The sequence below is a fragment of the Mesocricetus auratus genome, unplaced genomic scaffold (genome assembly GCF_017639785.1).
Source record: "Mesocricetus auratus isolate SY011 unplaced genomic scaffold, BCM_Maur_2.0 Super-Scaffold_100006, whole genome shotgun sequence".
Classification (NCBI taxonomy): domain Eukaryota; kingdom Metazoa; phylum Chordata; class Mammalia; order Rodentia; family Cricetidae; genus Mesocricetus; species Mesocricetus auratus.
In genome coordinates, this window is record NW_024429190.1 from 69,499,622 (window position 1) to 69,513,307 (window position 13,686).

The 13,686-nt window shown below is 43.6% G+C and overlaps 1 protein-coding gene across 1 annotated transcript in view; it reads left to right on the plus strand.

Moving 5' to 3' along the window:
* The first annotated feature begins 7,104 nt into the window (after positions 1 to 7,104).
* The window catches only part of Shroom3 (shroom family member 3), a 259,365-nt gene continuing 252,783 nt past the window's right edge, over positions 7,105 to 13,686 (plus strand). The window contains exon 1 of the mRNA XM_040747430.1: positions 7,105 to 7,350. Coding sequence (XP_040603364.1) covers positions 7,186 to 7,350 — 165 coding nt within the window. The 5' untranslated portion in view covers positions 7,105 to 7,185. The remainder of the gene's footprint in view (positions 7,351 to 13,686) is intronic.

The following is a 13,686-nucleotide window of genomic DNA, read 5'->3' on the forward strand; positions in this document are numbered from 1 at the left end:
AACCATAACATTATTTTCCTTGCTACTTTATAACTGCGATTTTGCTACTCTTATGAATCATAATGTAAATTTCTGTAGTTTCTGATGGTCTTAGGTGACCCCTAACTAATACAATAAGGGTGCAAGTGGAGTTCAAAGATCAATATGGGCTGTCTTCCTCAATTACTCTCCCTTAGTTTTTAAATATTTATTTACTTACATCCTTGTTATTATATGTGTGTCATGGTAGGGGGATGCTTATGCTACAGCACACATGTGGAGGCCAGGGGACAACTGGAGATTAGAGCCCTTCTTCCTTCTTACATGGGTTCTGGGGATCAAACTCAGGTCACCGAGCTTACCAGGCAAGAAGCCCCTTACCAGCTGAGCCATCTTACAGGCCCTGCCTTAGTTTTGAGATAGGGTCTCCTACTGAGCCTGGAGCTCATCAATTGGCTCCTGACCCACCAGCAGGACACAGGAGCTCTCTGTCTCTGCCTCCCAAGCTTTTAAAAATGTGGTGCTGGGCATAATAGAGGGAGTCATTATAGGTTTGAGAAGAGATCTGGCATTAGGGAGATTTCCAGAGATCAACAAGGATGACACCAACTGGCAATCTAAGCAATAGTGGAGAGGCTACCTTAAATGTCCTTCCTCGATAATGAGATTGGTGACTATCTTATATGCCATCCTAAAACCTTCATCCAGTGGCTGATGGAAGCAGAGGCAGACACTCACAGCTAAACAGTGAACTGAACTCCTGGAAACCAGTTGCAGAGAGGGAGGAGTGATGAGCAAAGGGTGGTGAAACCCACAGAGACAGCTGACCTGAACAAAGGGGAGCTCATGGATCCCAGAGTGATGGCATGAGTCTGATCCAGACACCCTGAACATGGGTGTCAGTGAGGAGGCCTTGACAATCTATGGGGCCCTGGGTAGTAGATCAGGATTTATCCCCAGTGTACAAATGGCTTTTGGGAGCCCATTCCACATGAAGGGATGCTCTCTTAGCCTGGACACATGGGGGAGGGCCTAGGCCCTGCCCTGGATGATATGACAGACTTTGGGGATCCCCCATGAAGGGCTTCACCCTCCCTGGAGAGTTCAGTAGGAGGGATGGAAGGGTTGGGGGGCTGGTGGGAGGTGGGGTTGTGGGAGAATGGGAAGGAGAGGTAGTTGGGATTGACATGTGAAGCAGGCTTGTTTCTAATTTAAATACAAATAAATTTTTGCCGGGCGGTGGTGGCGCATGCCTGTAATCCCAGCACTCGGGAGGCAGAGGTAGGCGATCTCTGTGAGTTCGAGGCTGGGCTGGACCGACAACCTCCAAAACAAATCAGAGAAACCCTGTCTCTTAAAAATCAAAATAAATAAATAAATATTTTAAAAATGTGGTTCTGGGGACCCAAACTCAAATTGTCACACACTCATGGCTGTCAGTTTACTGAGTCATCTTCCCAGCCCACTTTATGGTATTTTTTAAAAGACCTGAATTTAAAAAAATACATTCTGCCTTTTTAAAATAAATTGTTTAAAGATGAAGAGAGGGTCCAGGGTTCTTTCAGGAGTCACTCAACGTTGACAGGCTCCATAGTTAAGTGATGAAGTACCTTGTACTTCTTTTTGGGTCCTCATTTTTTTTTTAATTTTACATGCATGAGGTTTTGGCCTGTATGTATCATATCTGTGCAGTACCCAAGGAGGCCAGCAGAGATGTTGAATCTCTTGGGACTGGAGTCATAGACAGTTGTGAACTGCCATCTGGTGCTAGGAATCAAGTCCCAGACCTCTGCAAGAGCATCACATGTTCTTAACCACTGAGCCATCTTGACAATCACACTACTGTGCATTTATCTCTTTTTTTTTCTTCCTGTAGTGTTAGGAATCAAATCCTAGACCTCATGCATGCTAGAAAAATGCTGGACCACTGATGTAAATCCCAGCCCCAACAGTGTTATCTTTTTAAAGTACTTAAAAATACTATTCTAAACAACTGAGCTGTGTTAAAGTATACATAAAGCGATCATTTAAAAAACCTTTTTTTTTTTTTTTTGGTTTTTCGAGACAGGGTTTCTCTGTGGCTTTGGAAACTGTCCTGGAACTAGCTCTGTAGACCAGGCTGGCCTCGAACTCACAGAGATCCGCCTGCCTCTGCCTCCCAAGTGCTGGGATTAAAGGCGTGCGCCACCAACGCCCGGCTTAAAAATCCTTTTTAAAATTGCATTTCTTTGTTTGCGTGGGGCACGTGTGGGGGTCAGAAGACGCCTTTCGGGGTCAGTTCTTGCCTTCCACCAGGTGTGTTCCGGGGACTGAAGCCAGTGTATTGGGTTTGGCTATAAGTATGTTCCTATTAAGCCATCTCACCCACCCCATGGCCCCATTTTAGGCATTTTAAATATAAGTGGCATTAATTTTTGGTTTTATTATTGTTTTAATTTTAAACATATTGTTGTATGCAACCGACATCCATATCCATCTCCAAAAGTTTGTTTTGATCATTCCTGAAAGATTTGTATCAACTGTGCTGGGATCATTTCATGACAGGCTTGACCGTAGCTCATGAAGTAGACACCGTATGTTGCCCACTCAACGTTCCCTTCTTCATTCTTGCTGAACCCCTTATGTGGAAGTATTCAATGTGACATTCTACAAAGCTCTGTACTTCAGGGAAGGTTCTAGCATTAAGATCCTATTGGTGTAAACTAACCACTGTGCCTTCATGCTTCTTTCAGGACAATGTGTAAGCAAGCCACTTCCTTGCTTTTGGAGGCAAGGAGATGTCTGCTCCATAAGTTGTCATCTTAAGAAAAGCCATGAAGAGGTGACTCTTTTTGTCTCCAAAATATCATCCAGAAAAAATACAAACTTTAAAATGAGATGGTTTTGTTTGTTTTAGATTGTTCAGAGAGAGTCTAAGACTAATAATCTTTTCAATCTGTATATACTTCAAGTCTTGTCTACAATGACTTTAATAATAGTGACCCTGAAGTGCCACTAGATGTCACCCTGGCTTCATATTTCAGAGATGTTCTAGCACAGTTAAAAACAACAAAAGACCCAATACTTTGAAAAGGGGTTAGAAGCAGTCTTTAATCCCAGCATTTGGGAGGCAGACGCTTCTAGATCTCTGTGAGTTTGAGGCCACATTGATCTACGTATCACTCATCAGATCAGCCAGGACTATATAGTGAGACCTTGTCTCAACAAAACAAAAAAGAATGAAAAGCACGTTAGAAATGTGAGCAAAATTAAGGGCTGTAGCTTGATGGCAGAGTTTTGCCTAGCATGTTCAAGGTCCTTGGTTGGATCACACACACACACACACACACACACACACACACACACACACACACACACCTCAAAAAAAAGCCGAAAATGTTAGTAAAAATAAAGAGGAAAATAGTAAAGGATATCATGTAACATTAAAATCAATAAATGAAAACTTCACAAAGAACAAGTTTGTTTTTCTCTACACAGTGTTAACAAATAGAGAAATGTGTGGTTTCCAGGATGTCACAACTGGGACTAGGCAAATAGCATTTGAAAGAGTTGAGTGTGGGAATGCAGGAGCAAGGTGCTGTGATTTTGTATCTCCTGTATGGACACAGTGTGCGATTTGTGAGAAAGAGCTTGATTAGAAATCAGAATTTGCCAAATATACATTGAAAGCACAGTTGCCTCCTGATGGGATGTGTCTGCTATAAGAGGCCTTTTTATTGCTAGATTAGAGGCAATTCTAAATTAGAGGCTGACAGAGCGGGTGCACTAGATGATGAGAAAGGAAACGGTGAAGATTTTTTTCTGAGCCCTTTCTTACAAACCAGGAAGAAGCTGGTTGGGTTCCGTTGTTCATAGCAGAGACCCAATTGCCGTTGGTATAACAGGGACTGTATTTAGAGAGATGGTTAAGGTTCTTGCCTTCAAGCCTGACAGACAACCTGAATTTGATCCCTGAGACACTCCCATAAATTGTCTGGCCTCTGGCCTCCACAGGCACACCAAGGCTGTCAGGTCAAATAAGTTCTACAGCAAGATGACCATGGGAAGACCTTGTGAAACTCAGAGGAAAAAGCTACACTATAGTGTGTGTGTGTGTGTGTGTGTTATTGGGGTGCCTTGTTGCTCATGTGGAGGTCAAAGGTCAACATTAAGTGTCACTGCTTGCCTGCTACCTTGTTTGAGATGGGGTCTCTGACCACTGCTTCATACAATTAGCTAGTTGTGTGGGGTGGGGGTGGGGTGCTGGAGAGATGGCTCAGCGGTTAAAATCACTGGCTACTTGCCGGGCGTTGGTGGCGCACGCCTTTAATCCCAGCACTCGGGAGGCAGAGGCAGGCGGATCTCTGTGAGTTCGAGACCAGCCTGGACTACCAAGCGAGTTCCAGGACAGCCTCCAAAGCCACAGAGAAACACTGTCTCGAAAAACCAAAAAAAAAAAAAAAAAAAAAAAAAAAAATCACTGGCTACTCTTCCAGACAACCCAAGTTCAAACCCAGCACCCACATGGTGAATCACAGTTGTCTGTAACTACAGTTCCAGGGGATCTGATGCCCTCACACAGACATACATGCAGGCAAAACATTAGGCTAGTTGACTTCCAAGCTTCTGGGCTCTCCATCACTATCTTTGGTGTTTCCTTAGGAGAACAGGAGTTACAGGTGCATGGACCACTACATCTGGCTTTTACACAGGTTCTGCAGATTTGAACTCACTTGCACAGCAGTCCTTACCCTATTGGGCCAACACCCCAACCTACTATTTTTCATTTGTTTTTGAGACACAGTATTGCTATATTACTAAGACTGAACTGTATTAGAACTCGGGACTCTCCAGCTTCAGAGTCAATGTGACTACAGGCCCACCACCAGGCCCAGCTTTCCTTTTTATTAAGTTTTCCCTTTTTATTACAAATTTAGCTGCTAAAGGAAATACCAGTAAACAAAATAGCTTAAATTGCCCTTAAGGACTTACCAATTTCATTCGGCATACCTATGTTTCCATTAGATTGCTACCATTATATAAAAAAGATACATTTTCCCCTGGCATTGGGCCCTTCTGGTGGAGCTCCTACTGCAGATAAAATATTGCGTGCTCTGTGCTGTGCATTAAATATTAGTCTTTTGAGGAGGGAGGGCTAGTAGAGACTCACATACCCAGGCTGGCATGAACTCTATGCAGCGATGGAAGACCTTGACCTTTGGACGCTGCTGATGAGGCTAGGGCTTCCCAAACGCTAAGCAAGTACCTAACAACTGAGCTATCCCCCAGCCTCAGCATCACAGCTGAGTGTATAGGCATGTGCGTGTGTGTGTGTGTGTGTGTGTGTGAGAGAGAGAGAGAGAGAGAGAGAGAGAGAGAGAGAGAGAGAGAGAGAGAGAGAGAGAGAGATTGTTGGTGTGCATGTGGAGGTCAGAAAATGACCTTGAGGACTCATGTCTGGCTTTCCACGTTCCTGAGGTGGGCTCTTCCGTTGTGTCTGGGGCTGTGCTGTGTATTCAGGCTATCTGGACCTTAAACTTCCAAGCCATTCTCCTGCGTTGGTCCTGCGGATGGGAACCACTGCATCTGGTTTTGAATTCAGGCTCCAGGAACAGGCAGTTAGACTTACTTGCCTTGTGTGATTTACCTACGCCATTTAGCTGGCTCAGTATTACACTATCGCTATAACATCTCGGTCTTAATTTGCTTCTCAGTATCTACTTTTCATTATGAATAAGTGAAAACACCAAAATCACATTGTTATAACAACCTCAGTTTCCAAAAATAAAATCCATTTTATCACAAATTTAAATAGAAAAATTTGGGTAAACATATTCCTTTAAAAGAATTCTAACTTGTCCCAATAAATTTAGAGCTAAGGATTCTGGGCAAGACAAATTAGCTATCATATACTGTTCAAATTCTCAGTGGAAAATAATGTTAAATGTTATATAGTATTATTACTAAGTTACACTGATAACCTGGTCAGTAGCATTCAGCCCTGAATGTCTAGTACAAAACCAGTGACAAACAGGCTGTCTTGGGGTCGACCAGAGTCAAAGACAGAAAAAGCCTCCCTCAGTTTGCCCAGTGAAGCAACTTCACAGGAGAGGCTGGTCCTATGTAGCCTGTGGCATATTCTTTAATGAAATCAACAAAGCACTTGACACTTGAATGTTATCCCCAACCGCTTAGCCACAGCGTCTCCTGGCTTGGCTGCCCAGCAGAAGTGCCGGGAGGGATTTTCAAAATACCAACGCCTGCCTGGAGTTCTGCTTTAATTAGTAAGGGGCGGGCTCTTCTGGTAACTATTTCTAGCCATCTGTACTGTATTTTCAGCTTCCTCGGTGTTATGGACTGTAGACCGGCTCTCAAAGCCAGGTCTTTGTGGCTGAATTCTGCCGACCGCGCTCATTGCGCCCCAAGGTCGCGACGCTGCTGCTGGCCGCTGCTATCCGCACTCTCACTCAGGGCGGCTGCAGAGGGACCGACCACAGCTAAAAATGCCCAAGAAAAGAAGCGCCTTGCCTTGCTGAGATTTGGGGATGGCTTCCCCCGCCCTTCACTAAGAATTTACGCGCCCCGACCCCCTACTTCCCTCTTGCAAATCTTCCCCAGCCGGAGAAACAAACGATGAACTTAATGCTTGACAAAAATGGGTACAAAGTTTTCGCACAGCCTCTCCGCCCCCGGGACACGATCGAAAATTCCGAAAGCACCACTAGCGCCTGCTTTCTTTAAACGCGGTTTCTGCGGAGGGCGGAGGCTATTGTCATGGTAAATTTCACTCGCCGAGGAAGAAAGAGTTGATGATCAATCAAAAAGGAGGTACCCCTTTGCGGTTCTGCCGCTTTCTTCCTGCACCGCGGCGTGAAAGGCTTTTTACTTTTCTCGGTAAAAACACACACAGAAAAGGCTCCGGCGCGTGTGCGAGCCTAAAGTAGTCTGCGGTGACCCTGGAGGACGTTGGTGCGAACTCAGTGGGCAGACCCCACTTGGGGACTTCCTCCTGAGCCCTGAATTCCAGCGGGTCTAACCGGAGAAGCGAGGACGGTCCGGCCTCCGGTTCGCATCCCCGGGGAGCCGCGAGCCACGCCGGCCCGGCTGAGAACGTTTCTCCCCGGCCGCGGGTACCGCGCTGGACGTTCTAACCCCAGCAGGGAAGCTCCGCTCGCCTCCATCTAGGTCACCTTAAACAGAAGCCGACTTGACCATGTGTCGGGCGTGATGAGGACTCCTGGGAACTTGGAGGAGCCTCGCTCCACACCAAAGCCCCGCAGGACCCCCAAGGAGAGGTTCGTTTATCTAGAAGCGCTTCTAGAGGGAGGGGCTCCCTGGGGCTTCACCCTGAAAGGTGGCCTGGAGCATGGAGAACCGTTAATCATTTCCAAGGTGAGTTTTCTGTTCAGTGTTGTCTTCAACGAACTCGGGTTTCGTTTGCAACTTTTTAAGTTGGGCCAGATTTATCGGAAACTGAAAAAAAAAATCCTGGGCATTGCCTGAATACCATGGACCACTTAATTTGTTGTTTCATGCATTCCTGATTATCTGGAAATGTTTTTTGATAGCTTGGTGTTTGGAAGTGTGTCTAGCTCATTTATTCAGTGAAATCCCCAGGAAAATGTGCTCTTTTGACGGCCAATCTTCTCTTTTTGTGTATGAAATGCTAGATCAGTTCCCATATGAGCTTTCTATTGAAAAAAAAAACAGAATAAAGATGGACATCATCAGGGAAGGACGCAGCATGGTTCACGGTCAGGAAAACCTCTCCCTTCAACCGAAAACACCCAGCTATAAAACTATTTTAAATGAGGGACGGAGAGGGAACTGGGATTGACATGTAAAACAAGGTTGTTTCTCATTTAAATTTAAAAAAGGGGGAAGAAAAAAATATTTTAAATGTTCTTAGCCAGCACTTGGGAGGTAGAGGCAGGAGGATCTCTGTGAGTTCGAAACCAGCCTAATCTACAAGAGCTAGTTCCAGGACAGCCTCCAGAATCACAGAGAAACCCTGTCTCAAAAAAACCAAAAAAAAAAAAAAAAAAAAGAGAGAGAGAGAGATAAAAGTTTATATCATTAGCCCAGGTGTGGTGGTGCATGCCACCAAACCCAGCAGGGGACCCCGAGCCAAAATAGTCAGCCCAGAGCAAGATAGCAAGGCTGTCTCAGAAGCCAAATTAACAAATATTTTTGGAGAATTCTTTTATACACAGAAGGAATTGAATCAGCTTTTAGTATAGACAAAAATCCTCTTCCGTCCCTCCATGTATTTTAAGTCTGATTTTGGAACCAAGTGATCCTGCAATATGACTCAACCTTCATTGATCTTTTGTTTTAGGTTTTAGAGTTTTCCCATGTTTCTCAGAAACAACAGACAGTCATATTGCTTGCTATGATATTTATTTTGAAATTACAGATTAGTAGCCGTTGAGGGCAATGGGATATTTAAGGGCTTCCGGGCAATTACATCCCCCAAGGAGACATTTGTAATCGAGGGAGGAATCCTTTTGCATTTGAGGGTGGAGGAAGAAATACTGTGTTGAATTTGAACTCTGTTATCTGGTACGGCTACCCCTCCCCCCACCCTTTTACTTTGTGCATGTTGAAGAAGACCAGAGTAATCTTAGTGTGGCTGAGCCAGGAGGAATTGGAAATGACATCAGCTGGCCCTACATAGGCTGTGTATCATGCAGGCTGTGTGATTTTCTCAAGGAAAACAGGATGCGAGAGAGAGGGAGAGAGAGAGAGAGAGAGAGAGAGAGAGAGAGAGAGAGAGAGAGAGAGAGAGAGAGATGTGTGTGTATACGTACATACATATCCACTAGGAAGGATTTCAGTTGTTGAAAAAGTAAAGGCCCATTTTCACTGCCTTCAGTAAATCGAAGATTGTGTTTCTCAAGCTACAAGAAGTCTACATAGAGGTCAGCTGTTAGGCACGGAGACAGCTTAATCAAATCAAGAATTCCACTTAGGTCTTTCATTTGCCCTTCTAACTTGTGGCCTTCCTCCCCTCGTGGCTGCGCCTCCAGCGCGGCATCTTCATTCCAGGCAGGTCTGGAGCTTTTGCTTTCTCATCAGACTTTGGCTCATTTCTCGTCGGCCAGAACTGCACTGCATAGCTATCTGTAGATAGCAAAAGGAAATTAATGACCATGACTAGTTTAGACTGCCAAGGGTTTCTCTCATGAATTCCGAATGGGGCCCTGCCCTTCCAGAAGTCAAGGATTCTTTGCTACTATTTGGGGTGAGGGGGGATGTGGTTCTTTTTATGAATGAAGCTGGGTAAACAACTGAGAATGCCCATAGCAAATGTGTTTTAAAATGTCCACATCTTCGTTGGGTGGTGGTGGCACACACCTTTAATCCCAGCCCTTGGGAGGCAGAGGCAGGTGGGTCTCTGTGAGTTCAAGACCAGCCTGGTCTACATAGTGAGTGCCAGGACAGGCAGGGCTATACAAAAAAAGCCCTGTCTCAAAAAACAGAAAAAAGAAAAAAAGTCACATCTTAACCCAATTGTACAACCTTCCAGACTTTTTTCTTTTTAAGATTTATTTATTTATTATGTATACAGTGTTCTGCCTGCATTCATATCCGCATGCCAGAAGAGGGCGCCATATCTCATTACAGATGGTTGTGAGCCACCATGTGGTTGCTGGGAATTGAACTCAGGTCCTCTGGAAGAGCAGTCAGAGCTCTTAACCTCTGAGCTATCTCTCCAGCCCAACCTTCTAGACTTTTAATGATAAAATCCATGCGTGTTTTCATGAGAATGCTAGTGTTTCTTACACAGGTTTGATCCCACTTCTACTGGGTTGCTAGAACCTGCTGGTGTCTGCAGGATGTGGCCATAATACTCTCTACCTCAGTAAACTGCACAGAGATTAAATGTGACTATGAATGTAGTATGATGTCTGCTACAGAGAAAGAGTTTTAAAAACTCTTGATAAATATTATGACTATTGCTCTTCATTATCCCAAGAGAACTGTATGTTCAATATGCTAATTAGTTTTCTTGCTTTGGTGACAAAGTAATCTGACAGAGGAACTTAAGGTAGGAAGGGTGGCTTATTTTGGAGCACAGTTTTGGGAATACAATCTATCCAGGTAAGGCAGATGTTGTGGTTTGAAATAAATGACTCCCAAAGGGAGTGACACGATTAAGAAGTGTGGCCTTGGTGGAGTGGGTGTGGTCTTAGTGAAGAAAGCACATCACTAAGGGTTGGGCTTTAAGGTCTCATAGATGCTCAAGGTACTGCCCAGTGTTTCAGTTCACTTCCTTTTGCCTTTGGATCAAGATGTAGAATTCTCCAGCACCCCAACTAAGACAAGATGCTAGGGAGCCCACCTGTGGTGATGCCCACTGGAGCTGGCTTGCCCACATCTCAACAGGCCAGGAGGCAGGGAACCAGAAGTTGTTATCAACATCAAGGCCCACCCTCTTCTAGTTAGGCCACAGTCCCAAGGGTTCCATAACATCTCAAAACAATACTGAGAACCAAGTATCCAAACACAGGAGCCTGTGGTGACAATCACATTCCAGCTGGGACAGGGGGACATTTGTCTGCATCTATTTAAACAATCACAGCATTTATATTTCTCCCACATGACCGTCTAAACAGAAGCTGAACTGGAAAGTGGCTATTTATATTGCTGGATACAGGTTCCTTCCATTTTCCTATCTTCATCCCAGAGCGGTGCCCTATCGACATGATTAAGGTGACTTGTCACTATGTCTAATTCCCACCCATTTAGAAGCACTCAGGGTGGAAAGGGAAGGCGTAGTCTGCTTCAATCTGCTCTGTCCAATATGACCGCCAACAGCCATTTCCATTTCTGTTTCAATGAGAGGCAACGGAAAACAAAATTAGATTTAAAATTCTGACCCTCACCTGCACTAACGACTTTTGAAATGTCACCTTGCACTATAGCTCTTGAACATCTTTGCCCACCTTATGCTAACCCTAACCCTGCTCATCCACACCTCCCCCTCAGATTTCCCTGTGTCCGCATCTCAGTCGCCTGGTCTCTCTCAATACTCCTGTATGATGTATTCATCGCTGTAATGTGATGTTTTCCTCTTTAGTCTTGGGGGGGCACCACCCAGCTCCCAAGTAAATCACACATGGAGGCTTATTCTTAGTTATGAATGCCAAACCTTAGCTTGGCTTGTTTCTTGCCAGCTTTTCTTAACTTAAATTATCTCATTTATCTTTGGCCTCTAGGCTTTTATCTTTCTTTATTCCTGTATACCTTTTCTTTCCTTTTTACTCCATATCTGGCTGTGTGGTCGGGTGGCTGGCTGGCTGGCTGGCCCCTGAAGATCTCCTCCTTCCTTTCTCGTTCCCAGATCTTTCTTCTCCCACATTTTTCCTCATATATTTACTCTCTCTGCCTGCCAATCCCGCCTATTTCTCCTGCAGTTCAGCTCTTTATCAGGACCATCAGGTGTTTTAGACAGGCAAAGTAACACAGCTTCACGGAGTTAAACAAGTGTAACATACACAAAAGTAACACACCCTAAAATAATATTCCCCAACACATCGCACTGAATCATGATGTTTTATTTATGTTTAGTAACTTGTTGAGGACAGAGGGTATTTTCTTCAGTTTTGCCTAATCAGAGCCTATATAGTAGGGATCTAACCTTCCTAGAAGTCAAGGCTCTTTGCCTGTGTTTGAAAACAAATGCTGAGTTAATGAAAGGGTTCGGCTATATCTAACTCTACTCAAACTATCAGGACCCGGCACAGTGTCTGACACAGTTAACATTTAATAACTTCTACTGAATAAACTAGCAAAAGGCAAAGTCAGGCATGGGGCATTTTAAGCAGGGAGATAGAGCTCCCATGAGATGGAGAGAGCTAGGTAGATTTCCAGAGGTTAGGTATGTGCCCATTTCCTATTGCTGCTCTAACAGATTATCCCACGTTTGGTGACTTAACACAATGCAAGCTTACCAATCTATAGTTCTGTAGGCCAGAAGCAAAACACAAGTTTTACTAGGCTAAAATAGAAGCATCTTTAGGACCAGACTCCTCTCTAGAGAAACTGTTTTCCTCTCCTTCTCAGTTCTAGAGGTCCATATTCCCTGGTGCCCAGTCCCCTTTATCCTTCAAGCCAATCACACAGCTTAAGTCTCATTTGTCACTCCACCCTCCAACCCTGCCTCACTTCAACTTTGTAACATATAGTCTTCCTGCCAGCCACCTGGGCCCTGCCAAGCTGTCTGAGCCCCCAAGTAACACACACAGGACACTATAATAATTGCTAGCTCTGACTTAATCATTGACTCATAATCACCAATATATATATTTATAAGGACTTATCTTTCTGAGAATGTCAGACTTGCGTTCTGTCTTCCAGGGATCACATCATGACCAATCTCCTCACTACATTTCCCAGAATCCTCCTAGACTCCTAGTCCCAACTATCTTGCTTCCCTATTGGCCAACAGTGCTTTATTTATGAAACAATAAAACAAACATACACAGAAGGACTTCCCCCATCATCTCCTCTTTTCTGTCTAAATAAAAAGAAGGGTTTTAACTTTAACATAGTCAAATTATATATAACAGAACAGTTATCAAGAACTATAACTACAATATTTAGTCCGTTAACATTTAGTAAGATTTAAAGAAAGTATATATATACATATATGTATATATATATATATAGCCTATCTTTTACCATAACTAAGGAAAACTATAACTATAACTATCTGTCTTCAACACCATAAAAAACCACAGAAGAATAATATATAAACACTAGAATTGGCAGAGACATCTCAATTCCTGGACAGTCACCTGAAGTTCCTCTGTAATGTTGGGGCATCCATCTTCAGCCCATAGGCCACAGTGTATCTGGCAGACTTCTCAGCAAAGCAGGAAATTTTAAACTGTCCATCTGCATTGGCAGTTTGTCAGTCATTTTTCTGTGTTCTGCAGAATGTCTGGCAGACTCTTCCATGAAGCACTAACCTTGTAGGACTGTCCAAGATCTGAAGTCACTTTTCTGTGGGTCCTGCATGTCCAGTTTATACAGCAACAGTCACAGTCCAGGCAAGAGCAGTTTCTTGCCCAAATGGCTAATTTGCCATGTTGAAAACAAACTCCATAACGAGTTTCTTTGATGCCCATCTTCCTCTCAGAAGTAATTGGTATGTCAGGAGTAGTTGTGTCTCACTATCATGAAAAACCCTAAACATTTAAATGCCATTTTCTGAAGGTGTTTGAAAGGTTTGAAGACTATCTATCTCAAATATATCTCTGTATATCTAGAAAACCCAACTAACCTAAGTATAAGTTTTGACTATTATAGGTAACTATCTATAATATGTACTTAATTATACATTACATTTTTAAAAGAGCTGTATAAACACAATATTTAAACAAGAGGAGAAATATATATGTCACAAATTGATCTTAAATTTGTATCAGTAAATGAAAATCCATACCAATACAAAGTATTCATTTCTATACCATAATCTCCCTTTTACCTTTAAAAAGAGATTGGTTGTGACCATTAACCATTTATAACCAACCCCATTTAAATGAAAACAAAAATGTATAAACAATAATTGGGAATTTTGGCGTTGTTCATTCCAAACTGCTTCCTGCTGGTTGGGGGTATTATCCATACCATGGGGATCATGACAAAACTCAGAAACCTGGCTAAGTCCTTGTTTTCGTAGTCTGCACGGCTGCATCATCCCAGCTGTCTTAGGTGTTG